The following is a 27620-nucleotide window of genomic DNA, read 5'->3' as shown; positions in this document are numbered from 1 at the left end:
GGGAAGTTTGGTGCCGGAGCACTCGAGAAGCTAGAGTTGCACTCGGCTATCGCCTCAAGCAACTCTTGCGCTTCTTTCATGCTCTCCAAACTACCCACGTGCATCCGTAACTCGATATACGTACGCTAAGCACGAACCAATTCTTTAAGAATTCACAGATAACTTGTCTTGGGCAACAGACTGTGCTCATGGTTTCGCACTGGGATGGTTGCCAAGCGACACGGCAAGCCAACACAACAATTTTTCAAAAATGGAAACTCTCTGGCTACTTTCACAAGTACAACCAGAAATACAGGTAATTGTTTGCCAGATGTTTTTGCTTGGTTGTTCAAAGCTCTTAAACCTCATTTTGATGGCTACATGTAGGCTGAATTATTCTCAGTGTTGCAGTCCAGCCATCCACAAGACAACAAAGTTAACAACATCACTCAGTTGCAATTTGGAGACACTGCAGGTACCTCAGCCAAGACAGGAGTGGATCCTTCCTTTGTCCCTACATGACGTACACTTTGTCCGCTTGATCAACGCGGAAAGTCTCCTTAGTCTTAGGGCACGTGACATGGCCATCATTTTCACTCGCCATACCACGTAACGCCTGAAATAGAAAATAAACAAAAACAGAGGTCAACATAATAGCACAAAAACATCCTGGTTGACAAAGAAGTAGAGAGACGACTCTCTTTGTAAAGGACTTTGTAAATCTGAATCTTACAATGCACAGTTCACAATTTAGACTCTAGTCCAAGCCTCTTTCTACCCAGGCCGTTTAGAACACAATTCCGCAATACTTATGGGATTGCTTTCCTCAAGATCACATTTCATTTCATTCAGGGACTGCTCTAGCACAGTTAAACAAAATTTGAGGAATTGTTTTCCTCAAGATCACATCTAAAATACTTTGTCTAGGTAAGGTTAGGGGGACATGAAAATAATCCTCAAATTCCTATTGAGCAAGATTACTAAGGTACTGTGGTTGCTAATGACTTAATTTTTTCTCTCAGCCACAGGAAATAACTGTGTCCACTGCTGTCCCCACCATCTTCTGATGGCAAAATATTTCTTTTTTTTTTTTTAGGTAGTCTTGAGCGTTCAAGGAATTTTCAATAAATTCATAGCATGTTTGTGAAAATAAAATTACTCAGATTTTTTCAACTTTTAAAATTTTTCTTGTTAAGAACTTTTCGTGAATTTGGCCAATTTTTGATTACCTTTCACGACGTGTACAAGCCAGCACTTATGAATGAAAAGAAAAGGCTTCAATTGGTGAATTTGTCTCTATACAGTAGAGCCTGACTTACGACCACCCGGTTAATAAGGCCACCTCGTTATTACGGCCACTTTATTCAGGCCTGAACAAAAGCTCAGTCAGTAGTAGTGAAGGACGCTGAAAGGGGCAGTAGCCAATCAGGAGCCAGGGATTGTACCAAGTGACCAAGGTTTTCCCATACATTCTCTTAAAATTTAAAATCCAAGATGGCCGCCAGGTAGGTAAAACATGGCGCCCGTGACGTCACAGCTCTTGCATGCCCAAATAAGGCGATAGACCGGAAGTGAGTTTCACAATTGATTTTTATTGATTACAGGAAGTAAAATTTACATGGGTGTGTATCCGTACGGAAACGACATGAAAGTGTTCGTGTCTACGACGCGTTTGTCGAAGACGAGTCCGTATCGTTTAGTCCGTGTGATGACTCTGAGATGTTTGGTGGCTGGGTTTCTCCAGAAGAAGTTGGGGTTGACGACGTGGATATTGCGTCGTTGATCGAGAGGTTGTGTGAGTTCGTCGAGTAGATTTTGTCGCATGACGTCATAATTGAGTTGCCTGGATCCTCGTACATTGAGTGAGAAGCCTCTGACTTTGCAGCAGACTTTGCCTTGGTGGGTTCTGTAACCGTAATTTTTGGGTCCAGCGGCGGTGAAATCGGTGATGAAATCGCCTTCGTCGAGTTCGTTGGTCATCTCTCCCAGGTAATCGCCTAGGGCGACGTCGGCTTGACCTGGTTTGTGTGAGTAGACGACGGAATCGGTGTCAAAGTAGAGAACTTGTTGTTTTAAGTGTTCTAGGTAGCTGTATAATTTGAGACGCGCCCAGCAGGTGGTGAAAGCGGCGACGAAGATGTTGATTCGTCCGTTGTCGGGTTGATTGTTTTTGAGTTCGGCGTGGACGACTTCTAGGGCTTCGTCGTTGGCGATTCTGACTTGTCGTATGTCGTTGAGGGGATTGGAAACGAGTTCAAAGAGTTGCGCCGCGTTGTAGACGACTTGGGTAGTGGGTTTGTGTAGGTTTTCGCCGAACTTGCCCCAGAAGGAGTTGAGCATGAGTTTGGCGGTGGCTTTGCGTCCGGGATTTTTCTGGATCATGGTTGGATCGAGAGCGATGCCTTCTTTCTGTTGGTATTGTTGCACGTACCGTGCCTTGTCTTCGGGGGTGTTACACCAGTTGGGGTAGCCAGCGGATTCCTGTTTAATTTTTAGCCAGGTGTTCACGTAATTGGCGAAGAGTCCTTTACGGCGTTGTTCTGGCGGGAAATGGTGTACTTCGTGTATTTTGTTGAGCGTGTATCCCATGGCAACGGCTTTCTGGATTTCGGGTGTGCACCAGGTCCCTCGTAGCGTGCGTTGCTCGGCCGTGTGAGGGCAACGATGCGATTTCTCTAGGAGGGGTTTGTTCATTTCGTGTTCCACGCACGATCTGCAGAGTGGGAAGGTGAGTTTACCTCCGTGCCTGAAAGGTAGAACGGGGTGGTAAAGTTCGTGAGGCGGTAGTATGTCCACTTTGGCCATACCGAAGTAGTGGTGTATGTCTTGATCTTGGGGGTTGACAATGACTTGCGGGTGTCCTACGGGGTATTCGCATTCCTTGTTGACCCAGGGGTAGAGCGACGTCACGTCGACGTACTTGGTTTGTTCTCCTTGGACCACGTCGGTCACGTGATGCAGTTTGACGGCGTTCGTGCGCCCTCCGAAGAAGGCTTCTCTGGGTTCGAGCGGTTCGACGATTTGGAACGTGTCTAGGAACTTTCGGAGATCTGGGTCGGTTTTGACTTCTAGGTCCCAGTCGCATTCCCACTTGACGCAGAGCTGGTAGCCTTGGCGACTGAGAAGGTCGTGTTTGCGGAGCGTGGACTCGTAGACTTCCTGTAGGGTGCGATCGGTGTGGCAGATGGGATATCGGTCGCGTTGTCTTGGGAAACATCGAGGACATCCGTGCCATAGACATCCGTGGAATTCGTAGACGGTTCGAGTGGTTGGATCGTACCCGTCCACGAGTTGATTGGCTAGTCGGATTTCACCTCCGTTTCGCACGGTGCGTATACGATCGCCTTGGTCTGTGTGTTGCAACAAGTGTTCTTGCCAGGCTAGCCATTTCAGGGCTTTGACGGACTGATTGGATCGGGCCCCGTGCCATCCTCGAGGTGGCCTGGAGGCGATGGTGTTGGGTGGGACGAGTTTCTTGCGCCAGAATCGGTTGCATGCGGAGGCGATGGTGACGCATTTCTCCATGGGGTCAAAGTCCGCTTTTTGTTTGAATTCTTGCCGGAACTTTTGACAGCCTGCTTTGAGGAGTTTGACGTCCGACTCACAGTAGGCTTCTATTTCTTGCCGTAAGACGAAATGGTAGTTGTCGTTGACTTTCTCTTGGTACCACTGTTCGAATTCGGCTTTCTTTTTGGCGGACATGCCGTCGGGATCGTACATGTCTCTCGGTGGCATGGGTCCTTCGTACTCTTGGTTATCTAGGGTGTTGAATTTGTGAGGGAAGAATCCCTTGCACAGTTCGTGGATTCCGAAGGTGGCGGGAAAGTTGGCCAGCGGGAACGGGAGAAAGCATAGGGAATCTTTGAAAGTCAGTCTGTCGGATCTCAGGGACAGTATCTTGGTGCCAACGGTGATTTGGTCCGTGACTTCTCGATGCGTGGCGTAACAGTGCTGCAAGATGAACATCCCGTCGTAGCCTTTGAGATTGTGAAAGAGGACGATGACGTTCCGATCGTCTCCGTCCACGTCGACGGCGAGGGATTCGAGGTGGTCGAACATGTCGGCTGTGCAGTTGGGACCGTAGAAGGAGCAGAATTGATCCTCTTCATCGTCTTCTAGGCAGAGTAGAATGGGTGTCTGATTCCCTTCGGCGTCTGTGATGGCTTCGTAGTCGCAGTATACTTGAAGGGGTGAGTCTTTGGCTACCCAGACGCGCGTGTCTGGATCATCGGGTTCGGGTTCTTCGAAGGGTCGACCTTTGACTTCGTCGCGCGACACGCGTTTCTTTTTGGGCTCGTCTTCGTCTTCGGGGATGCGTTGGATGTAACATCGGTGCGTCGGGAGAAAGACTTTCTTTTCGCAGATGTGGCATTCGCTCCATCCGCACCTGTGATCGGGGGCACGACGGTCACCTCCTCGTCCAGTCCAGTGTTTTGGTTCGTAGACGTGGCAACAGTCTGGGCACTTTTTGTAAGTGTCGCAGATGGATGGAATGTTGAGACTCCGGCGTTGCAGGTGGTAGTTGTAGCATTGGGGTCCGAAGAATTTTCTGTGGCACAATCGGCAGATGGAGGTGGGTGCAGGAAACTTGCCTCGTGCTAGGGGTCGTTTGGCTTCGATGAAATCGGGGCAGTCTTTTCGTTTGCAGGCGGGACACCATTTACCTTTGCAGGGATGACGATGAAAGTCTTCGTGATCGTATCCTCGATTGCATTCGTCGCAGAAGTAGGATTTGTTGAGGAACCCTTTAAACGAGTTGCATCCGTCGTAGTGACTGTCTTCTTTGATGAGGCGAATGATCTTGTCCGAGGGTTCGGGTCCCGCGTAGATGAGCATGTGGGGTGGATCGATGGAAAGGACTTTGAGTTGGTACCCGGGTAACGCGGCCTGAAACTGCTGCAGTTCTGGAATGCCGCAAGGTCCTTCGGGGACGTGGGCTAGACGGTGGAGTTCTTTGGCCAATCGCTCTTGGACGGGTAGCCCCTGTTTGAGGTTGTGGTAATCTGGGTCACGCGAATTCCCGTCAGCATCTACCAGGGCTTTCATGGTGACGATGGCGCGAGCGCAGCATAGATTGTCTTTGTTTTTGATGGTCACGCGCGACCGTTTGACGATTCCCCGTACGGCGGCACAACTCGGCTTGTATCGTTTTCCGTTCCCACGCCCTGGACCTGGGGTGCGTATGAAAGTGGTTTCCATGGTGAACGTGTCGTCGGGGGTGAATTCTTCGTTGGAGTTGAGTTTGGCCGCGAGAGACTGGAGATAAGTGTCTAGTCTTTCACTCCCTTCTTCGAATTCTCGCACGGTGAAAGTGGTGGATTGAAAGGCGTGCGTGAAGGCACTGGACTGCATGGTGAAATGGACCGTGGAGTTGGGTGTCAGGGTAGGATCCTAAGCGATTTGTTGCTCGATGGATCGTTGAAGGGCGTGAGTCAATTCTTGGCCTAGATTATCCCTGGGAGTCACGTCTCTGTGTTGTCTGAGCGTGGCTTCGAATCGTTGTTTGTTGAGGACGTTTCTCCAGTTACGTCGAGCGCCTACGGGTCTTAATTCAAATTCTAGGAGGGGTCTTGTACCACCACCTCCGGTTTGGATCATCACTCGGTCGAGAGCCGGATCAAAGATCCAGTCGTCATTGTCGTCGAAGGGGAAGGCTTCGTCGTGGGTCCGTCTGTTCTGTGAAGACATGAATGAGACAAATGTTACGAACATCGCTTTTTATTCAACATCATCGTCCTCAAAGGGATGCTTTTTACATTCTAAGTTGAGTGGGAACGCTTTCTTGACCACCTATTATGAGCGTACTTGGTGGAGCGATCAGGGTAGAGGAAAGTCTTTTCTATGGGGGCGCGTTTCTTGGCTTCTTTTATAGTGCAAGATAAATACGTTTTTTGGGGTTTATCGTCAATGTCGATGTAACATCCGTATATTCTCATATGTGGAAATCTGTCTGTTCTCTCCTTTTTTATACAACATGGTGAATTACATCGACAATTAACAATCTTAATGTGTCCTATACCCCATTGTTCTTTCAGTTTGCCGTATTCTATTATTTCCTTGAGAAGACGTCGTAACTTTTTGTTTTTTCTGCGCTCGAGTAGGATTTGGTTCCTGGCTAGGCGCATGATGTAGTCCTGTAGTTCAGGAGGTAATCGATCGCAGTCATTGCTATTCTGTGGGAGGTGAGGACATCAATCTCTTAACGTCCGGTATTCTGAGACAAGCATGATCTAACCCGTACCCTAAAAATATGGCTCGCTTGAAGTTGCGTTCGTCCGTGAGGAATCCGTGCACTATCATGTGCTTATTTTCCATTCCTGGAATTCTTCCTTTGGGACATTATTTTAACAGACATATCTCTAGAACTACTTTGATTGGACCTAGCCCCCATTCTGCTTGGACCTTAGCGAAGGTGCGTATCTCTTTACAAAGCTCTCTCCTCATTTCACGTTCGCGCCTCTCGATGAGAGACTGGGCCTCTCTGAGGTGAAGGATGTAGGCTTGCATCTCAGGGGGAAGACAATCCCAGTAACTCTATGAAAAGAAGGTGATGAACAAGGCGTGACAAAGATGTCGTGCGAATTTGTAACCGCAAAACACAACGAAACAAAATCTCAAGTCCAAACGGAGGTAGAACTCTAGGGTGAAGGAGGCGACGACGAGTCTCAGTTCCATGGCTCACTTGTCTAGGGAAGCCACGAGCGTACTTAGATAGCACGGCGTGTGACAGATTTGACAGTGCAACTTCTCGTTGTTCACCCCCTTGTTCATCTGATCATCGAGTGCCCTGGCGAAGCAATCGAAATGCACGTAGTAACGGCAGCACTTGGTAAGGGCGCAGGTTTCGGTTCTAAGGATGACTTTCTTACATAGGGTGCACGTTATACTCACTGCTTCATGTTGATCCATCAGTTGGTTCATCTCCTCGTCGGTCGGCTCCTGTGCCATGATTTTTTAAAGCGCTCGATACAAGTCAAAAATTCAGAGTGCCGTGAACGGTTCGAGCCGATCTTTTTATACTTACGGTAAAACTGGATCCCAGGTTGCACTCGACCTGGGCCCAGTCTCCTACCGGGAGGTGGGGGGATACCCCCTATCCCCCCGGTCTGCCCTGTACACGTGATGTCGGCCTTTTTCGTTTGATTGGAGCATGATGGACATAAAGCGAGGTGCGCATTCGACATTTTTTCGGTTTTTTGGTGATGGAGACTGAATCTGGGCACCGCAGTCGACGCCGACCTCGAAGTCAGTCCCCCGAAGGATCACCGAGACGCGTACGTCGTCGGCGTCGTGCACGATCACACGACGACGATGAACCACCGAGACGTAGTCGTCGCCTTCGGGGTCAGATACCCGAAGAAACACCGATTCATCAAGTGTGTTTTATTTGTCAGAGAGACATTCACGTCGATTCTCTGGCATCGTGCCAACGTACTCCTTGCTGCGGCGTGTTCATGCATCGGCGATGCTACCAGGAGATGGAGAGACGGGTTCTGACCTGCGGCAACTGCCGACGCGTGATCGACGATATTCAGCCTGAGGTCGTGTTGGAAACCGACGAGGAACTCGAGGAAGATGATAACGATGAGGAGTACCAGTTAACGGCAGGTGCGAATGGTCGTTTAGTTAGAATGGATCGAGAGTTGGAGCGATATCGCAGAGAGGGTAGACCTCACCACTGCCATCACGAAGGATCATACCTGTGGAATGATTTGCCGTATGCCATTGACCCTGGCATTTGGATACGTTATTATACCTTTATCAGAAATTTCGTGACTCTGTATCGGGATCGAGACCTGTACATTCACGGTTGTGTGCGTCTCCCCGTGGAACCGACCCGAGAGATTAGAAGTTATCTGTACCGTCTGTTCATTTACAACACTCCTTACTATACGTATAACTTGATCCGAATTCAAAGGTTCAGACTCTTCTTTAGACGCGTGGAGGGACAAAGGGATATTGAGATTCGAGAGCTCTGTCTCTTACCCTTTCCCGGTGGTCCCTCGTTTTACCATGAGGACGGACTATGGACCTGACACTGTTTTTTATTTTTTCATTCGCAGTGGACACTCATCGCAGAATGATTCACGACGCCCTTACCTATATGAGAGACAATGGAAAACCCTTTGAGACGCACAATTCCTTGACGCGTTCCTGGAATCATTTGCCTTATCCCATTCCTGTCACGGTGTGGTTCCAGTACTATCGCGAGATGGAGGCCTTTGTGCGATCCTCGGAGTTCCGAAGTCCCATGTACATTCACGGCACCGTGTTTTTTCCCTTCAATGTCATTTCGTACGATCATATACGCATGGAGGTGTATCGCATGTTTTATTTCAACACCCCTTTCTTAGTGTTCGAATTCACCTCCAGAATTAGGTTTAGGTTGTTATTCATATCTTCGTCGACGTTCGGGGATCAAATAAGGTTCGAACGTTTGTTTGTGACATCGAATGCCTCGATTACTCTGTACCACAATGGCATGGCGTGCGAGAGTTGAAGAAAACAAAAGAGACTCTTTTTTGAAAAAACAACAAAGTGTGTAATTTAATGATTACAACATCAACAATAAAGTTTACAATTTCCAACGTTTTCTTGTCTTAGGTGGAGTCATATTTCAGTCCCTTTCTCCAAGGTTCGAAATCTTCCCATCCTTCTTGTAACTTTTGCGCTTCTGTCTTCTTGGCCTTCTTGTACGTCTTGCCCTTGCCTTTGGGACTGTAACCACCGTCGTCGTCTATGTATTTCTCGGCGACCCCGATGGATCTTAAGAACTCTTTTTGCGCGTCGGTCATGAGTTTACCTGGGGCTGATTTGGCGGTTGGTTTGGGTGGAACGGGTGGCTTCTTGCTTGTGGATGGTTTGGTATATTTGAACTCCTTTTTGAGACCTGACGTGGAAGGTGTAGCGGGTTCTTGTTTGATGACCACGGGGGCTGCGGGTGGTTGGTTGACTCCCTTGATGATCTGTTTCAACAGACGTTCGACAGGTGCGTCGGCCATGCCTTCGGGTTCTACCGTTCCTTGGTACGTGGGAGTGCCGCGTATACCCGTCCGTATACGTTTCACTAGTTTGACTTCTTCGTTTGCCATGGGTTTGGTCATCTTGACGGCCATGCTGGCGGGGATACGTCTGTCTTTCAAGATGAGGTCTTCTTCGGCGGCCAATCGTCCCGCTTTGTTCAACAAGGCGCTCTGGGTGATCTTACCCTTGTAATAATCTTGCAAACGATTGAATTCTTGAACGGGTACCATCATGACTTCGTTCATGCCTTCTGCTGACTCAGGGTCGTGTCAGGAAACTCGGACAATTCTCTCAAGGCCGTCTCGTAACAGTCTTGCCAGTACCGTATGGATTCGTCTTTCTTTTCCAACTCGAGTTCAAGACTTTGAACGGTTCGCTTGCCTTTACCACACTCCCTACACAACTCGATGCACCCACCGGGCGGTGTGGTATCTCGTTTCGTTTGACATGTTTGGCAGAAGTCACCGAACTTTAAAGCCATGTACTCCTGATACAGGTCGTGGTACCTCTTGTTCAAGTGATCGTACGAGTCTTTCCATCGGGCTTCGCGACGATTGGCGTCTTGCAACAACTGCACGAGTTTAGGAATGGTATTGGACTCATCTTCTCTCGGCGTGAAATTGGGTATGACGTCGATCCCCTCCAGCGGGTAGCCGTCTTCGCCGCGTCCTTTCACCGTACACAACATGCTTTGAAACAACCGTGTAAACCGCTCTAGAACCCCGCTCCGTTTTGGGTGAGGAGATGCTCTCTTCGACGCTTGAGGGAGTTTTTGCGTCTACCCACTTCGCGCAAAACCTTTTTATGTCATTTCAGTTTCCCATAAGTCGTTGCGTCGATGGGGATCCTCTTTTTCAGCAAATTGAGAACCATCTCGCTGATGGCGTTGATCTGATCTCTGTCGGCGTAATGCAACATCCGTTGACGTTTATTTCGATTGGCTTCTTTCAGGACGCTCGTCAAGAAACGACGTTGTCGTCGCAACCGCTTCATCGTTCACGTCTAACGTCCGGTTGGTTCGTCCCGCTCTTTTATTCACAAGTCTTCGAGAAGGCTCAACACCGTCTTGGCCACGGTGCCGACCAGTTTACCAAGACCCTTTCCCCTTTGGACCCTCCTTCTTCCTACTCGACGTATTCCCCCTCGCCGTCTCCTTCGCCTTCTCACCACCATGTCGTGTTCTGACACGCACACACCTTTCAGCTTGAATGACGTAGGCATGTGATCACGTGTCCTTTTTAAAGAGTCTCTCTACACCGCTCTGCTTCTTCTTTGAACATCTGAATACAACTTCCATGCTTTTTTCAAATTGCCAAAAAAACCTTTTCCCCTTTGGACCCTCCTTCTTCCCACTCGCCGTCTCCTTCGCCTTCTCCTCACCATGTCGGGTTTCTACCTTGAATGACTCGCGAAGGGTATCACGTGTCCGTTTTTATAGAGGCGCGTGAACGAATCGTGTTTCGTAGTCTCGAAAGTATCGGTCGTACGTGGGAGGTGTGAAATCCGTCACCACGTCGTCCAACGTTTGCATCTTGGTCAAAAACCCATCCAATTCCTCCACGCCACCCAGAGCGTAGTTCCTCAGTTCAGTCAATGTCTTTTCGTACGTCGTGTAAGCGAATTTGCTCATGTCCATCTTGAGCGAATACTTCTTTAAATCGTTCCATCCTTTCAGTGCGGCGGCGAAAGCCGTCAATCCTACCGCCACGTACCCATCTTTCCCCACGGATCCCACGACGATGCTCGCTGCCGCAGTCAGTAAGGCCAGTCCGTTGAGAATGGCGTTGCACAATTTGTAGTAACCGAACATCTGCCTTCGACACCACCAATACTTGTGGTAGAAAGCGTACAGTCCATCCAAACGTCTCAACACGTCCAAATCCACCACAGAGGTAAAAGGTTCATCCAATAAACAGACCGAAGTACTCATGACTCTTTTCCAACCAGTGCCAAACCTTGTCTGACTTTCTGTCGGGACGTTCGATCCTTTTAGCTTGTTGCTTGTATTCCCAGATCTCGTCCTTGAAGGCGGTTTCTACGGATTGGTTCAGGATATCCTGGACTTGTCTGTAACTATCGCATTCGTCCGCGATACGTTTCATGTCTTCGTGATCCATGCTGGTCGCATCCCAGTAAGAGCGAGAGCATCGACATAGATGCAGGAAGTAGGGGAACCACTCGACTTCGCTTCTCAACATGTTCTCAGTTTCGTACACTGGTCGAATTGCGAGTCACCGTAGGACGTTGTCCGTTCTTATAGGTGGTCGTGATCGTATTCGTGGTCGTGATGCCTGCGATTCGTCGACCCGCAGCCGTTTGTTGTTGTTGGCGCAAAATCTCCTCCAATTGTTGCTGCATCTGGGCTTAGTCGAGAACACGGTCTCCTCGCCTTCTTCTTCCTCCTCGACCCGATCGAATCGAGGAAGGCGGTGTGGAGTCACTACCACTTCCGCCTCCTCCGCCTCCACCTCCGCCTCCGCCTCCACCTCCGCCTCCACCTCCGCCTCCACCTCCGCCTCCACCTCCGTCTCTGCCTCTGCCTCTGCCTCTGCCTCTTCCACCACCGCTACCACTAGCGCTACTTCTTCTGCGGCTGCCGGCATCACTGGATGACGTCGGTGTATTTTGACGTGGGACGCGTCTCGGTCGTTTCCCTCCTCGAACAGCGCGTGCCAAAGGTGTGGCGCTTGTTATCGGGGGTGAACGGCTTACACTTCGACGCGACGAATGGGGCGTGCCCACGCCCGTCGTGACGTTGGCGCGCGACACTGATCCGGCACTACCGACACCCACCGTGACGTTGGTCTGCGACGCACCCGAGCCAGGAGTGCCTACTCCGACGGGCGAGACATTGGACAGGGGTGGTGTCGGCAGTGACGACAGCGGTGAAGGAGGAGTGTTCAGACTCGTACCCACACCCGCTGCAGACGGAATCGGAGTACTCGTTCGAGCCAAGGGACTCCAAGGCGAATAATCCTCCAGAGCCGAGAAGTTGAAATCGTCACTACCATAAGAGCTCATTTTTATCCATTCCCCTTTCTCTTTCTATCTTCTTCTCGGCGAGTTCTCGTTGTTTATGAACCAAATAATCGAAACCTTCACCATTATATGCGTTTGTGATGGACCGTACTTGACGGTAACTCTCGCATTCCGTGACCTGTCTCATCGGTTCGTAGTCCAGCTCATGGGGATTCATGCAGTATTTGAGTCTGGTCTTGCATATTACAATGAAAAGCGGAAACCACTCGACCTCGCTCCTCAGCATGACGGCGTCGCAAACTGATGGCATCGTACGAATCCTTCGTCTTTTAATACGTGGCTGAGGACGCGTTGATCGTCCTGACTGGTTGGATGAAGATCCAATAGCATGTAACCGTAAGGTCGATCGGTGACCTTTCGAAACGTGTCCAACACGTCCTGCCATTGCGTGGGAAACGATTGCAGAAATAGATTTCGTATCCCCAACTGATCCCGAGGGTTCTTGAAGGCCGCGATGTAATGAGCGTTGCGGGAAATGGTCTTGGCAAATTTTCCGCTAGGAAATAGATCCTGGCAAAGGTAAAGCACCGTGATGTTCCTATGATGCGAGTGTTTGGTGAAGAGATCCAACACGCGCTTGTCGTTACCACCCTCGTCCATCAGGTCGTCCAGGACCAACACACCCCTTCCAGGAAACCATCGGGGTAACTGTTCGCTTTCGGGGATGCCTTCGTAAAACTTGACCCCGCCCTTCTTGAGCTTTTGGAAACCGTCTTGCCACGATCCGTAGCAGTAATGAATACTCTTCGGTGTTTGCTGGAACAAGTCGCCGTTCTCCAAGAGCAGTTTGGTGGTGAACACCGTCTTGCCGCAACCCGACGGACCCGCTATCAACAAACTCGAAGGAGTGTGAAATTGAAACGCTTTGCGTCGTTCCATGATCTTGAAATGGTCCAGGGTCTCGAGACGCTCCGTTTTTATCTGAACAACTTGGCCAATGGGGTCTTGACGGCTGGGATGCGTTTCAACAGACCCAATAGGGTGACCTTACGATTGAAACAGATGGGTTCTTTCTTGGAGCGACCCTTGGCGAACTTCCCCACTTGGAATTTCCTGGCGTACCACGCTTTTCCCCTCTTGATCTTGGTCATGGCTCTCTTGGCAGCGGCTCTCTTGGGACGCTTGGCAGGCGCCGATCTCTTTTTTAGAGGTTTCTTGGCGAATTTACTCAAGTCTCCGAACTTGTCTTCGTACCAATGCCGCTTTTTCATTCTTCTTTTCCTATCTTCCTTCTTGGAAAGCTTCGGCTTGGCGGGCGCTCTCTTGCGTTTCCTACGCGTGGTCACAGTCGCTGGTAATTCACCGGTGTCAAGGACAGACGGCGGTTGAAAAGACACTTGTCTTCTGGCAGGTTGAAGTATTTTAAGATTGAGCCGTCTTTTTGGCGGTTGGTTTTTCTTGAAATGAGCCTCACTGGGTTGAGGCGTCTTTCCACCCGCTTTTCCATAGCGTTTTTCCAACCTGGCTATCACGTCGTCCAAATGTCTATGCCCTTGAAACTGAAGAGCCATGATGTGTCTTGTTTTGTCAGTAAATCCATAATGAACAATTTTATTTTCCGTCGCACCTTTTTATGCACTCACAAAGTGATGGCGTAAGGACTTATTGCCGTAGCGAAGAACGTGCCAATACGGGTAACACTTGTAATCTCTACTGGCGTTCGTTTGAATCCTGGCTCTAATACTCAGGTGGAACAGAACGTATCGAAGCCAATCATCTTTTTCCCGGTCCAGTATGAATCGGACTCGACGGTAACTGTCGCAATCCAAAATGCGTTCCATGACCTGTCGAAGAGGATTGTCCGAGGACAATTTCGCACTCTCTTTTCGACACAGTTCTAAGAATCGAGGGAACCATCTGCCTTCACCACGCAACATCCTTGTTCTCTCAAAAATGAACACTTTTTATTTCGAACAGCTTACTTTATAACAAATGACGCACTCCTCTGGAGGAACCGCACGTGTCCTGGTGACACGGGGTTTTACAAATCTTGAGCCAATCCAACTCGTCCACGATCAAACGTTCTACCATGTGTCCTACTTTACGATCGTTCTCAACAAACTCGTTTTTATTAAAACGATTCAAGAACGCGTTCATGTCACGACCTTCGGCTCGGTCGATCAGGAACATCAGGGCGTAACCGCCGCAACTCTGACTGAACAGGGACTGTAGACTCTTGCCGTTGTGAATCTGGTACTTGAAATGACGGTCCAACCAGGCTTGGATCGGTCCGGTGGTTACGTACGTGTCCAACGGTAGACCGTAACTGTCCATGATCTCACACTTGTTCTTGTCGGCCCACAAAGCGATCCAATGAAATCCCGGTTTATCGTGAGGGTCCGTGTTCACGATGTAAGCGGTCGGTCCTTCTTGAGGTACTGTCCTGGGAAGCCGATCACAAGGAACCGTGCCGTGAAAAACACAGCAGAGTGACGGATTCGTCCGTGCCAAATAATCCAACTGTAAATTATTCAAGGCCACTTTCTCCATTTTTTCTTCTCTCTCATTGGTACACGTCGTAGAGGACGACTCGGTTCTCGTTGATCTCCAGCATGTTCTCGAATTCGCCGTACAACAAGATTGTCAGGTTTGAGCCTGGTGCGTCTCCAAAATCGATCACCAGACGCAGTTCACCTTCCTGCTTGGGGTTCAACACTGGACTGTCCAAACATCCATTGGCTGTGTTATCAAATACAAACGGGTTGCATCTCTTTCCGTGTCCCCAGTCCTCTTTCCGTACCATGTTTCCTTTTCCTCTGCAAAAGACTCCTGAGGCTTTGAGGAATCTTTGGTAACCTCTCAGATCTTTACTGTCATCGTCGTGTTTGAGCTCCAAGGTCTCGTAGGGGTACTCTTCTCCTCTCACCAATTGTTTGATGGAAGCGAGACTGAATTTTTCAAAGGAGAACGGATTGATGGTAATAGTTCCATTGAAGGCTGTTTGTTTCATCAACGCCACCACCAACCGATTAGGCAGTTTATTGTGGAAAGGATTGCTGCACTCAAAATGACGATTGTCATTGGGATGAGAGTAAGTGCGAATTTCACCTCTCACCATGGGGTAAGTGGCCACTCTTCCGCCTTTCATGCTGGTCATGAGTTCTCGGTACACCGACAGGAACAATCTCACTTTCACGTCAGCTTCAGTCAGTCTGAGACTAGCGGCACCATCCCATCGGACGGACCACAGAGCTGGGGGATTGAAGTACATGTCGATCTGGATCTGTACACCGGGTACCAGTAACTTGCTGAGATAAAACACTTCCAGGTAAGGTTTGAACCTCAAAGTCACTCTCTTTCCACCAAAAAACTGAATTCGACTTTGAACCATGTTCTTGAGATCTTGGGGTAAGGCATCATAATCGGCGTGAGTCGTATCCAACTTATTGGCCGTCATCACATCGGCTTCTCCGCGACTGGGTACACTGAGACAATTGTACCAACCCTCTGGTTTCAGGATCGATTCACCGTCGTCTCGGTCGTGGTTCAACAGCGCTTCGATGTAGGCTTTGTAGTGGTAAGTATCGGTCTGGGGGCTGATGAGAGTACCATTCAATCTCACATTGATCTGTTTGAAGAGGGTGTGAGCCAGATTGTTGGCGAGTTCGATCAGAGTCGCTTGTGCCAAATTAGCTCCAGCAGCTGTCTTGACGGCCAACTCCACTTCGAAGAAACTCTCGTTCATGTCGATAAAGTCTTCTTGAGGATCGATTTGGAAGGTCACTGGGTTGATCCCCGTATTGAACGGATTGATTCTCACCTCACGTCGCGACGACATGCTGAGATCCGTGGGAGGAGTGGTGAACATGTCCAGGCGAGGGTTACGAACCCCCGCTGACCTAGCGTGAGCCACTAGGTCCGTCATCGTCGTCTACGGCGTCGTCTCCTTCTCAGGGCGGACTGTACCCAACGGTAGTCTGGTAGTTTTGAGCGTCTCCGGAAGAGCGAACCCCCTTTATACGTGCGTATCCCTCCGGGGAGACGTCTCACGCGTCTCGAGTAGATGGGAATCATGATCCAAACAGGTCTCTTCTTCTTTTACTACCCAAAAAACTTTGGAGCTCTTGCTTTGCTTTACGTTTCCCGGAGCGTATGGCTCCCCGCTTTAACCCAGCGAGTGCACCTTTCCAATTGGGCTTTCCTCCTTTCCCACCCGATTTTAAACCTTTCAGACCCTCCATGGCCGTCTCTTTCAGAACGTCCTTGAGAATGCCGGGACCTCGTTTTTTGATGCCTTTCCAAACCTGGCCGAATATGCCAGATCCCGATTGGTATCCGTCGGGATGAAACCGTATCAAAGTTCCCCCAATCATGATTTCACAAAGTGTAACGTCGCGATCGTATTACCGTCTCCAAAGGTCACCAGTTCTCCAGTTGACTCAGCCACCTGCACCTCTATAATGTCGACAACCTCCTTGCGTACGGGAATATATTGAATGTGAGTGGGTTCGAAGTACTGAACACCGGCACCTTTCCGAATCAAGTTGACCCCTCTCAGTAAATCCGTGACTTGATTTCCCACCACGCTACCTCCTCCCACGTTAGAGTAAACGAGCAAGGAACGCGAACTGCTTCCGATCAAACTCTCATACGATTCGTTCAGGTTCAGAAAACGCCAATTGCAATAGATGCTGAGTCTTAAAAAATCTCCATTTCCTCCTTTATCTGTGGTGACAGCCCAAAAGACAGGTGATCCGTCATCATCGTGTACGTCCCCGACGACGCTAATGTCCGGAATGACATCCTCAACAAATTCGATCTGCAAGTTAGGTCCCAGTTCGTAACCACGGCCGTTCTTGAGCCATCCCATTTTATAAGCCAGTTCAACATTGACGTGGAATGCGGGGACCTGTACGATCGTACGAAAGATGTTTTTGTTGTCCAGGACCAGGTCTTCGCCTTCCCACTTGAACTTGACGTAGGTTCTTTTCCCATCATTCGTGACATATTTGGCTCCAAATTTGGGTCCAGAGTTTTTGAAGATGCGTTGTTTATAGAAATAGGAGATCATGGATTTCATGGATTTCATGAATCCAATACCGTCTACGTTGCTGAACACCTCTTTGAGGTCATGCGTATCGAAGTAAGCTTCTCCATACCTATGTGTATCACTCGAATCCACGCGTCTCCATGCGGAAAAGGACAAGATGACTTTATCTTCAGAATCGCCGAAAGAAGGAATCGTCACGTGCGCATCCGGCATGGCGATGCTAAACAACCCCACTTTCCATCCATGTCCCTCCAGGTGTATGGGATTGGGTAACCTGATCTTGAAAGTATTGGCCTTGTTCTCCGGAAACTCGTTCTTACTGCTGTGACTGGGCAAGCTGATGTAAAAATCACTCATCCTTTCTTGAAATGCAACGTGATCGTGGTCACACCCGACGCAAAGTCCACCAGACGTCCGTCTTCCTCAGACACCTCAATCTCGACAATGTCCAACACGGCCGTGCGCACCGGTAGATATAGGATGTGTCTCGGTTGAAGGTCGACCATCTCCGGATCGTAACGAACCTGTTTCAACAGATCCGTGACTTGATTCCCCGTCACCATACTCTGTCCCACATTCGAATACACGAACAAGGAACGACGCTCGTGACCGAACGCCTCTTCGTAACTGCGATCCAGGTCCGTGAAAACCCAATTGATGAAACAACTCAGATGTAAGGTGTCCGGGTCGATCTTGTAAAATGTCTCGTCCCCGTCATTCTGTCCTATGATCAAGTCCGTGGCCGTGGGTATGACTTCCGCGGGAAATTCTTTCCTCAGGTGGGGTCCCAAGACGTAACCCGGTTGTCCGTTCTGCAAGGTTCCCCTCTTGACCCATTTCATCTTCTTGGCCAATTCGATGCCGATGGACATTTGGGGGAAGACGCGTTTACCGTTGATCAGGAGACTGAGGCACGTTCTCGAGTTGTCGAGGACGCATTCTCCATGCTCGGCCCGATGCATGACCGTGTACAACAATTCGGTGGGATCGTCGGCTTTGCTCTTTTTCTTGTACATGGTCACGTCGGCATCCGTTCGAGATCTCAACCTACGCAGGTATCGATCTCGTATCGCGTTCAGTAACTCGGTACCATTCCTCGGCGTGAATTCCAAATCACCTTCTCGCGTCACTCCAGAGACCCGGCGGTATATGTTTCGATCCGCGTCCACCATATCGATCCACCAGATTTCAAACAGAAGAGAATTCTTCAAACCCATCTTACGCGTCGCGGAGGGAAACGAGAGGTCGCTGATACCCACTTTCCAGCCAGGTTCTCTCAAATGTAACGGATTCGGCAGACGGTTCTTGAAACTGTTGGCCTTGTTGTCCGGGAACTCGTTCGTGCTGGCATTGCCCATCAGTTGCACGTAAAAGTCGTCGGGAGACTCATTCATCCTTAAAGTGTAATGTCACCGAGGTCACGCCCGATTCAAAGTCCACTAGTCTTCCGTCGTTCTCGGCCAATTGCACCTCCACTATATCCAAAATATTGCTGCGCACGGGTTTATATTGAATCTGAGTCGGTTCGTGCGTCGTCTTGGTCGAGTCGTGGGGAACTTCTCTCAAGAGATCCGTGACTCGATTTCCCATGATCGTGCTACGACCCACATTCGAATACAGGTACATGGGACTGCGAGGCGGAGGGAGGTCCGGATGAACGACGACTCCGCGATAGGTCTTGGCGTATTCCTCGTCCAAGTAACTGAAGCGCCAGTTGCAATAGGGACTGAGCTGTAACGTCCCGTTGCTTCTCAAATCCCAAAAGTTACGGGTACGAAGTTCGTCATGGTTGCTCCAGTCTCTCTTGAAATCAGACGGGACGGTGTCGTTGGGAAAGATCTTGAGCATATTAATAGTCATGTGAACGGAGTAATACGATTCCTCGCGAATCAAACCCAACTTCTTGACCAGTTTAGGACCAAAAAACACTCGGGACGTTTTCTGTCTCCGGACTCGTCGAGGAACGTGTCGGTGTTGTCTATAGTCAAATCCTTTCCCTCCCATCGGAACACGGGGTAGTATTTTTTCCCGTCCGGTGCTCGTAGACTTTCGTTGGCGCGATCCATGTAATGATACAGGCGTTCGTGAAAACGATTGATGAGGTATTGCATGAGAGATCTGCCACTCGTCACCTTGTGTCGGTCACGGTTCAGTTCCTTCCCGTAGACGTCAAATGGCACGTGGTAACGCCCTGGAAGCCACGTCGAACCATCGGATTGCAAGATGAACGTTTCAATGGTCCACTCAATACCGAACACATAGTCGTCGTCTTCAAAGTCGTGCGTTTGAGGGACCGGTACTTGATGCGGTCGTGCAGGCGGGATCGGGTAAGACACGCTCGCCAAGCCCACTTTCCATTCCTTGTCGGAGCCAAACAGGAGCGGATACGGCAGACGGTTCTTGAAACGGTTGGCCTTGTTGTCAGGAAACTCGTCCGTGCTGGCATTGCTCATCAGTTGCACGTAAAAGTCTTTCATTTTTTAGTCTTTGGCTTTTTGGTCACGTACAAGCCTTTTTTATCCACCCAACTGTCGTACTTGACTGGCCAACCTTTCCAACGCACCAAGACTTTATCCCCTTTTCGTTTGACGAACTTGTCGATACGAAACAGATCGTCGTCTTTCACGTTCACCTTTTGCAAATCTTGCGCGTAAAACGTGCCCTCGACCGCCGTGCCGTCCCATTCTTCCACCTTGTACGTGGTGACCTTCCCAGGACGCACCCGACGTATCACAAACACCTCCTCGGTCCAACCGGGTAAATACCCCTTCTTAAACTGTCGGAACTTCTTGTTCAGTCTCACACGGTCCCCGACTTTCAGTGAAGGTCGTCTCGATTTCTTCCCCTTTTTCTTTTTACCGTAAAGAGTCTCCCACACGTCCTCGCTATTGGCTAAAGTCACTTGATCGGGAGCCATCTTGATACTGCGATGATACGATCGATTGTACCCTCGGACCAGATCTTGTAACACGGGCACAAACGTCATCGTATTCTTCACGGTGAAGTACCGGTACAAACGTTCCTTCAGGGTCCGATTGAACCGTTCCACCACACTGGATTTCGTATCCCCACGCGTCGAAAAATGATGAATGCCTTTCTGCTTCATCAAATCCTGAAACGTCTTGTTGTAGAATTCCTTCCCGTCGTCCGTCTGGAGATTGAGGGGTTTTCTACCTCCTTTCAAGATCTTTGCCATGGCCTCCGTCACCGCTTTACCCGTCTTGCTCTTCAAGGGCTGGACCCAGGCGTGCTTGGAAAACACGTCCACCACCGTCAAGAGATAACGATACCCTCGATTGTACCTTGAAATATTGATCACCTCGATCAGGTCGGCCGTCCACTGCTCGTCGATGCCGAACACCACCACCGGGACCGTGGGAAAACGACGACGTCTGGGTTTGTGCAACGTGTACCCCAGATCCCGTTGCAAGACCTCGCGAGCACGTCGTACCGAGATCTTATTGGCCTGGGCGAATCGCGTCAGACCACCCAGACTACCGGGTCTAGAAGGATCACGATACCGTCCCAGTAACGTTCCGGTCGAAAGCGGCTTTTGCTTCTTTTGACCTTTCTTCATAGTCGATAAAGTTTGTAAACGCACTGTCTCCACAACTCGAAACGCTGCTCACGTACCTCGAGATACTTCTTAAATGAATCGGGTTGCTGTTTCAACCACAAGATATAAACGACGAAACGCATCACGTTGGGTTCGACGACGGTATAGTCAAACACCTCCAAGGGCGAATCACTGAAGTTGTACGGGATGGGTTCACCCTTACCGTATCGCTCGTAGACTCTAGTGCACTTGGAACACAAGGTCGTCCGACACCATCGATCGGCCATGGTCGCACACACTCTCGAGATCAACCAACTCAAGGCATGAGACATAATGATTTGAACCCAATTTTTTATTTCGACTTTCTTATATGTACAAAAACGTCGTGCCTGATTGGTTCTCACGTAAAAACAACTCTGATTGGCTAAACGAAAAAGAAGGCGAAAAAAGACTAGTCTGAATCTGAAAAGTATTGAACATATCCCGTGTTCTTACATTCCTGACCATACTCATTATCACAGTCTTCCTCATAGGTATCCATGGCATAATATTTACAATTTCTCCAATAACAACCCACTTTACCGGGTCTCCACTTCAGGGCTTCCTCCTCGTCCCCCTTCACATAGAATGCTTGGCGCATACTCTCTCTACACTCACCACACAGGTCATCCTCATCCGCTTCAAGGGCACGGAAGAAAAACCGATCCTTCCACAGATCACGCTGACGCATGACATCGTAGATCAACTCCTCCAACTTCAGACACGTTTCCTTGTGAGCGCACCTGTTGAAAGTCAGTATCTCCTCCACCCTGGGACTCTTGTCGGACTCCAACACCCGTCGTGACAGGTCGCGAGCGAACCGCAAGGGTTCAAACAGATCACGGATGACATCGCTCATCATGTACGTGAGGTGATCCGTGGCGATAAAACAGGCACGCTCGGCGTCCAGGGCGGGATCCCGACAATGAATGAATTTGAATTGACCGCTACCACTTCTGTACATCACGCGACACCACTCACCACAGAAAAGGTAAACATTTTCGTTCCTCTTCATCATCTCCAAAATCGTACCACCCCAGTCAGGACGACGTCTCATCAAGAGCTCAAAAGACCACAGACTATCGGGTATTTGACCTAACGGTTCGAAGAGATTGTCAAAAATGTACATGTCCACTCTGGCATCCGGAATGGCATCGAGATCTCTTAAAGTGTGTACCTTCTGATCCACGATCTGCTCCACTAGGTCCCGAATCTGGTTCGAGTTACTGTAGTAAGTCATATTAACCTCTCTCCGACAGCCTCGTTAAACTTCTTTCCTTCTCGATCTGCCAACTTGGTGACCTCCAAGCCAGACAAATGAGGATAGCAACTACGGTCACCCCAGTCTATCAAGTGCCTCTGGAGCCTATAGTACAAAGGGGAGACAAGACGTAACTCCAAGTCAAATATCTTCACATGCAACGGTTTTTCGCCTTCTTCGAGTCTAGCCAAAATCTCAGAAGCTAGATTCAACTGCTGTTTCAGATCTTCAATGATCTCTTTCACGTCTCTCGCATCCAAAATCCTATGGGTCATCACCGTGTCAAGAGCAAGTCGAGAATGATTCACTGCGTCCAATGGGCTCCTTTTATACCTGCGCCGTGGATCCACTTTCACTCCGTACTTTCCCGGATCACGCGCCCTTTTCAGATCCCACCAATCGGAACGAAGACCGTCACATGATCCCACCAATCGGAACGAAGACCGTCGCATGATCCCATCACACCACACGTCACCGATTGGTCGTAAAAACGTCCATAAAGTCGAACCACGCATTCCATCACGAGTCACTTTTCTCAACAGTCGTCATGGATTCACACGTCGAACCCGACAGGAAAAAGAAAAAATCGTCCAAAAAGAAGGAGACGGGTAAGAAACTGAAACTGCTCCTACCCAAGAGAGTGGAAGGAGAAGGTAAACTACAATCCACCTTAGATAGATGGTTATTCAAAAAACCTCGTGCCAGACTACGTTTCAACGAACGCGTCCTCTTCAAAGAGATCACACCGGACTCTGTCAGTTGGACCACCGTCCCTCTCAAAGGCTTCTCGCAGCCGTGGAGCGCCTTTTCGATCAAACGCCAAGAATGTAGAAGCCAAATGAAAAGTAACCATTACAGGCGAAGGCAAAGACTGACCCCCAAGAACGTGCGAAAAACCACCCACATCCTAGAAACCATGCGACGTGAAAACACCTTGTTGGGATACTAACTCAAATCTCTATCTTCCTCATATAGACTCAAAGCTACCTGCCATTCAAGGCGGATGCCTGACCGTGATGAGAGAATCACCTCCTCGAACCATTCAAGTCCTGGAACCCATGGGACTCGGCAAATTCAACAAAAACAACCTCGTAGAAATACCACCTGAAGTGGACGACCAAGGAGAATTCACCGAAGTACAAGTGTTGGAGGAATTCGACCCCGATCAGTTCCTGAACCAACTGAAAACACAAGATTACACCTGCCCGCGTTGCATGGTACCCATGGAATATGGAAGAGTGAAAACCCCCGAAGGTGGTACCTGGTGGGAGTATTACCGATGCCCCTCTTCCAGATTCTACACCAAGTGTTATGTGACCTGTGGTGTCAAAGAGGTGAGCACTTACCTGAGACGCGTCGAAGAACAGACCCACCCCTGCTACAGGAACATCGACCCATCTCGTTTCCGATGTCTATGCAACAAGTCCCTGGTCTTAGCCACCTCCCACTCCCAGTCCAACCCGGACAGGCTCTATCTCAAGTGTCCCAAGCGCACCTGCAAGTTCTTCCAATGGATCGACGAATACCCACGAGGAGTCGCCGAAGCAAAACTGATCAATGGACAGGACCCCAACTAAGAAAGGCAGGGTAGCGCAGTGGAAGCGCGTTGGGCTCATAACCCAGAGGTCCGAGGATCGAAACCTCGCCCCGCCCATTTTTTCCAAAAACACAGACACAGTTTTTGTAAAAACACACTCTGATTTTTAATTCACATTTCTTTTTTACATGTTGGGTAATTTGTCTTCCGCATCGATCATCGATCGCATCGTTACTTAGTTACATTGGTTAAAAGTACTGTAATAAAAGTTAATTGTGAGGATATAGCGTCTCGCTGTCTTCTTTTGTCTCTTAGCCCACGTGGACTGAAATGGTTCGAAACCGTAACACAGCATCAATCTATGAAATGTGATACGGTCCACGGGCGGCTTCGCCTTCACGTCCCATACAAGGTTCTTGCGAATAGCACGGATCGCGTTGAACAAGGTTCTACTGAAACACCTCTCGATGCTACGGTACTGGAACAAACTCCGGGTCCAGTTTTCCCTCTGCTCATCCATGAAAAATAATATCTGATGCAGCATTACCTCGAGCTGACTGGAATCCCGAAACCTTGTCAGCCAACGTCGACCCGCCAACAAATCCCGGATGGGAAAGTTCATGGTCTCATAGAATCGGGTCCAGGCCTCGTCCATTCGGTCAATTGCCTCCTCGTAAGTGACATCAGGCTTTCTTGGTCTGAAATCGTTCTGCAGGTATCTCTCCCTCAAGGCCATAATGACGCTCAATACAAGTTCAAAACTCAGAGTGAAGAGCGGGGCGACGCGGATTCGCTTTATGCAGATCCGTCCAGCCAATCACAGATCGAGACGAAGTCACGTGTCACCCCAGACCCAGGGGATAGGGGTATCCCCCTACCACGCCCCTCACGGCAGGAGACTGGACACCATTATACCGTGTGTATAAAAAATCGAGTCGGACCGTTCACTTTCACTCTGAGTTTTTTCAACTTGTATGAGCGCCCATTACAGAAGACTGTGGATACTCTCGTTGCTGTGGCTTCTCAAGGTACCAAGTGAGTATGGAAGTATTAGAGCGGTGTAACGTAGAGTTGACCACCTGGGAAAAGCGGGTGAGAGAGTGGATGAGCGACGAAGAAGAAGAGACCCCTTTGTACAGGGACCTAGAACAACTTTCAGGTTTTATCGAGGTGGCCCTGGACCAACTAGATCTTTTGGGGTTGGAAGAGAGGTTGGGGGTCCTCGACGAGGACGATACCAATGATTTGGTGATTCATGTAGACTGGGTCCGCAACACCTACCAACAATTGCTTCAATTTTAGACATGGAACCCGACCCCCATTGTTACGTATGCAAGCAAACAAGACCATGCTGCCGCCAACCGCTCCTACAGTTGAGTAAACGTGGGACCCACGACAAATTCGTACGTTCACTCACGGGACCCTTGATAGAAGCCTGGGGACTAGGGTGCGTCTTTGAAACCTGCTGCAAGGCCATCTATGGCATGTATCACAATTATGAGACCTCCCGTTACGAAGCCGTCTTCCTGGGGAACCATTATGATGAAGCCCTGTCACGTGTCAAGCATGTGAAATCTTTTTATGAAGACAAAATGGGCGCCAGTCATCAGGACTGTGCACACGTCCCACCCTGTAATAACAAGTGGAATGACCAATAAAAAGTTGTTTTTGTTCTATTTTCAGACTCCATGTCTCAATTTCCCAACCCCCAATGTATATGGTGCAAGGAAGGATACACTTTCAAACACAGTATCAGAGACTACTTCCTGACACCGTGTTGCGACCAATTCTTTCACGGAAGCTGTAAAGCCCTCCACACTGAGCGGTTGAAACCCTCCCAAAGACGCTGCCCTGATTGCAATACCGTGAATTTCGGACTGCCTCCCGATGACATCCCCAAAACCAAGTCCTAAAGAGGTAAGCGCTTCGATGGTCTAATGGTTAAGACGTTGAGTTGTGGCCTCAAAGACCCAGGTTCGATTCCTGGTCGGGGCATTCATCTTTTTTCTTTTTTCCCATAGAGACCCCTGGCCTGTAAAATCCGTTTGGACGAACCCCACCCCGACGAAGACGTCATGCTCCTCTTCCTCACCCAACATTTTCCCTACCCCTGGTACATGAGAAAAGACCTCTCCAAAGTCTGGCCCTTCGGACGCGTTTTCGAATCCTCCTCAGGCTTTCACGGAGAATTTCTCACACCCCAAACCATGATGCTATCCCTCGTGCACCTGGGAACCGATGACGTGCAAGCACTCAAGACGATGCAAAAAATCACACAACAAACCATGTACATTCTCTCGTTAAAGGATCTTTATTAGTTACAGGCATGAATAAAATGTTTTTTCACTCTGTGGCTGATCGTGGTGCAATTTCTTCAATAAATGCTTGGTACGCCAACTCTTCTCTGTTGTCCCAACTGCTCTTCCACTCTTTCCATCCGGCCTCAAATCCATCCGGCAACTTCTCCAAACACACTGGGTCTTTAAACGATCTGGACTGGTCTGCAAGCATCTTCTCAGACAGGACTTGTCTGAACCTCAGCACCTCATCCGCCAACTTCGTAATTTCTTTCTTCAGGAGGACATCCATAGCGCGAGAAACGGTGTTTTTCATTATCTTTCCAAGAATACCCTCATGAACGGCATCCATCACCCTCGATGCAAAATCTTCTCTCGACACGCCGTCTGGCAACTCCTCTTCAGAAACACTAAACACCTCCACCTTCGTCTTGCTCTCCTCCACCTTCGTCTTGCTCTCCTCTGAAGCCATCTCGTCACTGTGATCTCAAAACAACAATACCCACTCGATACTCACGGAAACCCTTTTATTTCCACATCCGAACCTCGATTTCAGGCATTGGCTAGCGCCTTATTTGACCATGCACGTGACAACCTCGATTTCATGTTACCCTATCTGCGCATGCGCGAGCTGTGACGTCACGGGCGCCATGTTTTACCTACCTGGCGGCCATCTTGGATTTTAAATTTTAAGAGAATGTATGGGAAAACCTTGGTCACGTGGTACAATCCCTGCACGCTGATTGGCTACTGCCCCTTTCAGCGTCCTTCACTACTGTCAGTCATATTCTTATTTAAAGAACCCCTTCAATACGGCCAGATTTTTGTAGCCCGCTGGTGACCGTATTAACGGGGTTCCACCGTACTCACATTTTCTCCATATACGTATCCATTAGGTAACACCATAGGAGGGTTGTTCTCATTCATGATATGTCCTGGCATAGGACAGACCAGTCTGGATTGCACACAGTGTGCATAGGGCAGAGGGCGACCTAAAATGTTCAGCGGGTGGCTGCATACAGGACACTCGGAACTCTTGTGCCCTGCTTGGTAGCAATGACTGTCAACAGTTAAGAATTGTACATGTATAAGGCTTTCCTTTTTTTCTCAAATAATGGCCAAGCCCTGCATTTTACTTTCACAAAAACACAACAGGCATTCAAAAAGGCAAAATAAATTTAGGAAACACAATCCATAGGCAAGTGTTTTATTTACTGTTGGTAGTACTTAATAAGTGGCCTCCAATGACTGCATCTTTTATGTATGCTGATACAGCAAAATTGCTCAGCACTCTTTTTGCGATCTATAACTGGATAAGACACAAGTTATTGTAATTGTTGTGTAGCAGCTGTGGAGAAAACCCTATTATAATCATAATTATAATTATTCTTGTTATTATTATCATTATCATTATCATTATCATTATCATTATCATAATCATTATCATTATCATTATCATTATCATTATCATTATCATTATCATCATCTAACCAACATGCCCCCTGCCCCTAAGAAAATTTTTAAAAATTGAAATAGCTAAGAATTCTTTTCCTTCATTCTGAGTCGAAATATGATGCTTTAAAAGTAACCATTAAGTAATCATTAAACCCACTGACCGGAGAAATGCTCGCTCTGCATAAGAATTCCTACTGCTGAAAAGTGTTCGAAGCAAGTGCAAAGCATACAAGGAGTTAATTATATCCAGAGATACCAGGAGCCATAATCGGGGACGGAGTCCCCGATTATGGCTCCTGGAGATACTTAATTATATGTGTTATACGTGTAGCTTCGTTTTAATCGAACAAGGTCAAATTTCCCGACACAACTCCTCTGAGACGAAATTCCGACAGGCGACATAGGAATCTTGCGAAATGCCGACATGGCTGGTGGCGAATTTC

General features: G+C 48.8%; 6 protein-coding genes, 2 non-coding genes and 2 pseudogenes across 8 annotated transcripts; 3 read left to right on the top strand and 7 right to left on the bottom strand.

Moving 5' to 3' along the window:
* Nucleotides 1–493: 493 nt before the first annotated feature.
* Nucleotides 494–5703, bottom strand: LOC149117874 (uncharacterized; annotated as a pseudogene).
* Nucleotides 5704–7116: 1413 nt separating this feature from the next.
* Nucleotides 7117–8573, top strand: LOC149117873 (uncharacterized). The gene has a single exon (XM_089282180.1). The coding sequence runs from the start codon at nt 7182–7184 to the stop codon at nt 8013–8015; it is 834 nt and encodes a 277-aa protein (XP_089138306.1). The 5' UTR covers nt 7117–7181; the 3' UTR covers nt 8016–8573.
* A 1860-nt stretch (nt 8574–10433) lies between these two features.
* On the bottom strand, nt 10434–11405 carry LOC149117872 (uncharacterized). Its single transcript, XM_089282174.1, has one exon. The coding sequence runs from the start codon at nt 10931–10933 to the stop codon at nt 10436–10438; it is 498 nt and encodes a 165-aa protein (XP_089138300.1). The 5' UTR covers nt 10934–11405; the 3' UTR covers nt 10434–10435.
* Nucleotides 11406–12261: 856 nt separating this feature from the next.
* Nucleotides 12262–12928, bottom strand: LOC149117871 (uncharacterized). The gene has a single exon (XM_089282167.1). The coding sequence runs from the start codon at nt 12919–12921 to the stop codon at nt 12262–12264; it is 660 nt and encodes a 219-aa protein (XP_089138293.1). The 5' UTR covers nt 12922–12928.
* Nucleotides 12929–14465: 1537 nt separating this feature from the next.
* Nucleotides 14466–15907, bottom strand: LOC149117870 (uncharacterized protein F54H12.2-like). The gene has a single exon (XM_089282159.1). The coding sequence runs from the start codon at nt 15905–15907 to the stop codon at nt 14546–14548; it is 1362 nt and encodes a 453-aa protein (XP_089138285.1). The 3' UTR covers nt 14466–14545.
* Nucleotides 15908–18284: 2377 nt separating this feature from the next.
* Nucleotides 18285–19509, bottom strand: LOC149117869 (uncharacterized; annotated as a pseudogene).
* Nucleotides 19510–21039: 1530 nt separating this feature from the next.
* LOC149117868 (uncharacterized) lies at nt 21040–21867 on the bottom strand. Its single transcript, XM_089286816.1, has one exon. It carries the CDS (start codon nt 21865–21867, stop codon nt 21040–21042), a length of 828 nt encoding a protein of 275 aa, XP_089142942.1.
* A 1602-nt stretch (nt 21868–23469) lies between these two features.
* Nucleotides 23470–23541, top strand: Trnam-cau (transfer RNA methionine (anticodon CAU)). Its single transcript has one exon. It is a non-coding gene; the product is annotated as a tRNA-Met (tRNA).
* Nucleotides 23542–25348: 1807 nt separating this feature from the next.
* Trnah-gug (transfer RNA histidin (anticodon GUG)) lies at nt 25349–25420 on the top strand. Its single transcript has one exon. It is a non-coding gene; the product is annotated as a tRNA-His (tRNA).
* Nucleotides 25421–25713: 293 nt separating this feature from the next.
* On the bottom strand, nt 25714–26194 carry LOC149117865 (uncharacterized). Its single transcript, XM_089276415.1, has one exon. The coding sequence runs from the start codon at nt 26192–26194 to the stop codon at nt 25769–25771; it is 426 nt and encodes a 141-aa protein (XP_089132541.1). The 3' UTR covers nt 25714–25768.
* Between the last annotated feature and the right edge of the window lie 1426 nt (nt 26195–27620).

The sequence above is a fragment of the Orbicella faveolata genome, unplaced genomic scaffold, assembly GCF_042242905.1.
Source record: "Orbicella faveolata isolate gen_17 unplaced genomic scaffold, um_ofav_v1 contig_1, whole genome shotgun sequence".
Taxonomy (NCBI): Eukaryota; Metazoa; Cnidaria; class Anthozoa; order Scleractinia; family Merulinidae; genus Orbicella; species Orbicella faveolata.
The sequence above is the reverse complement of the archived record's forward strand: the minus strand, read 5'-3'. Positions and strand labels throughout refer to the sequence as shown.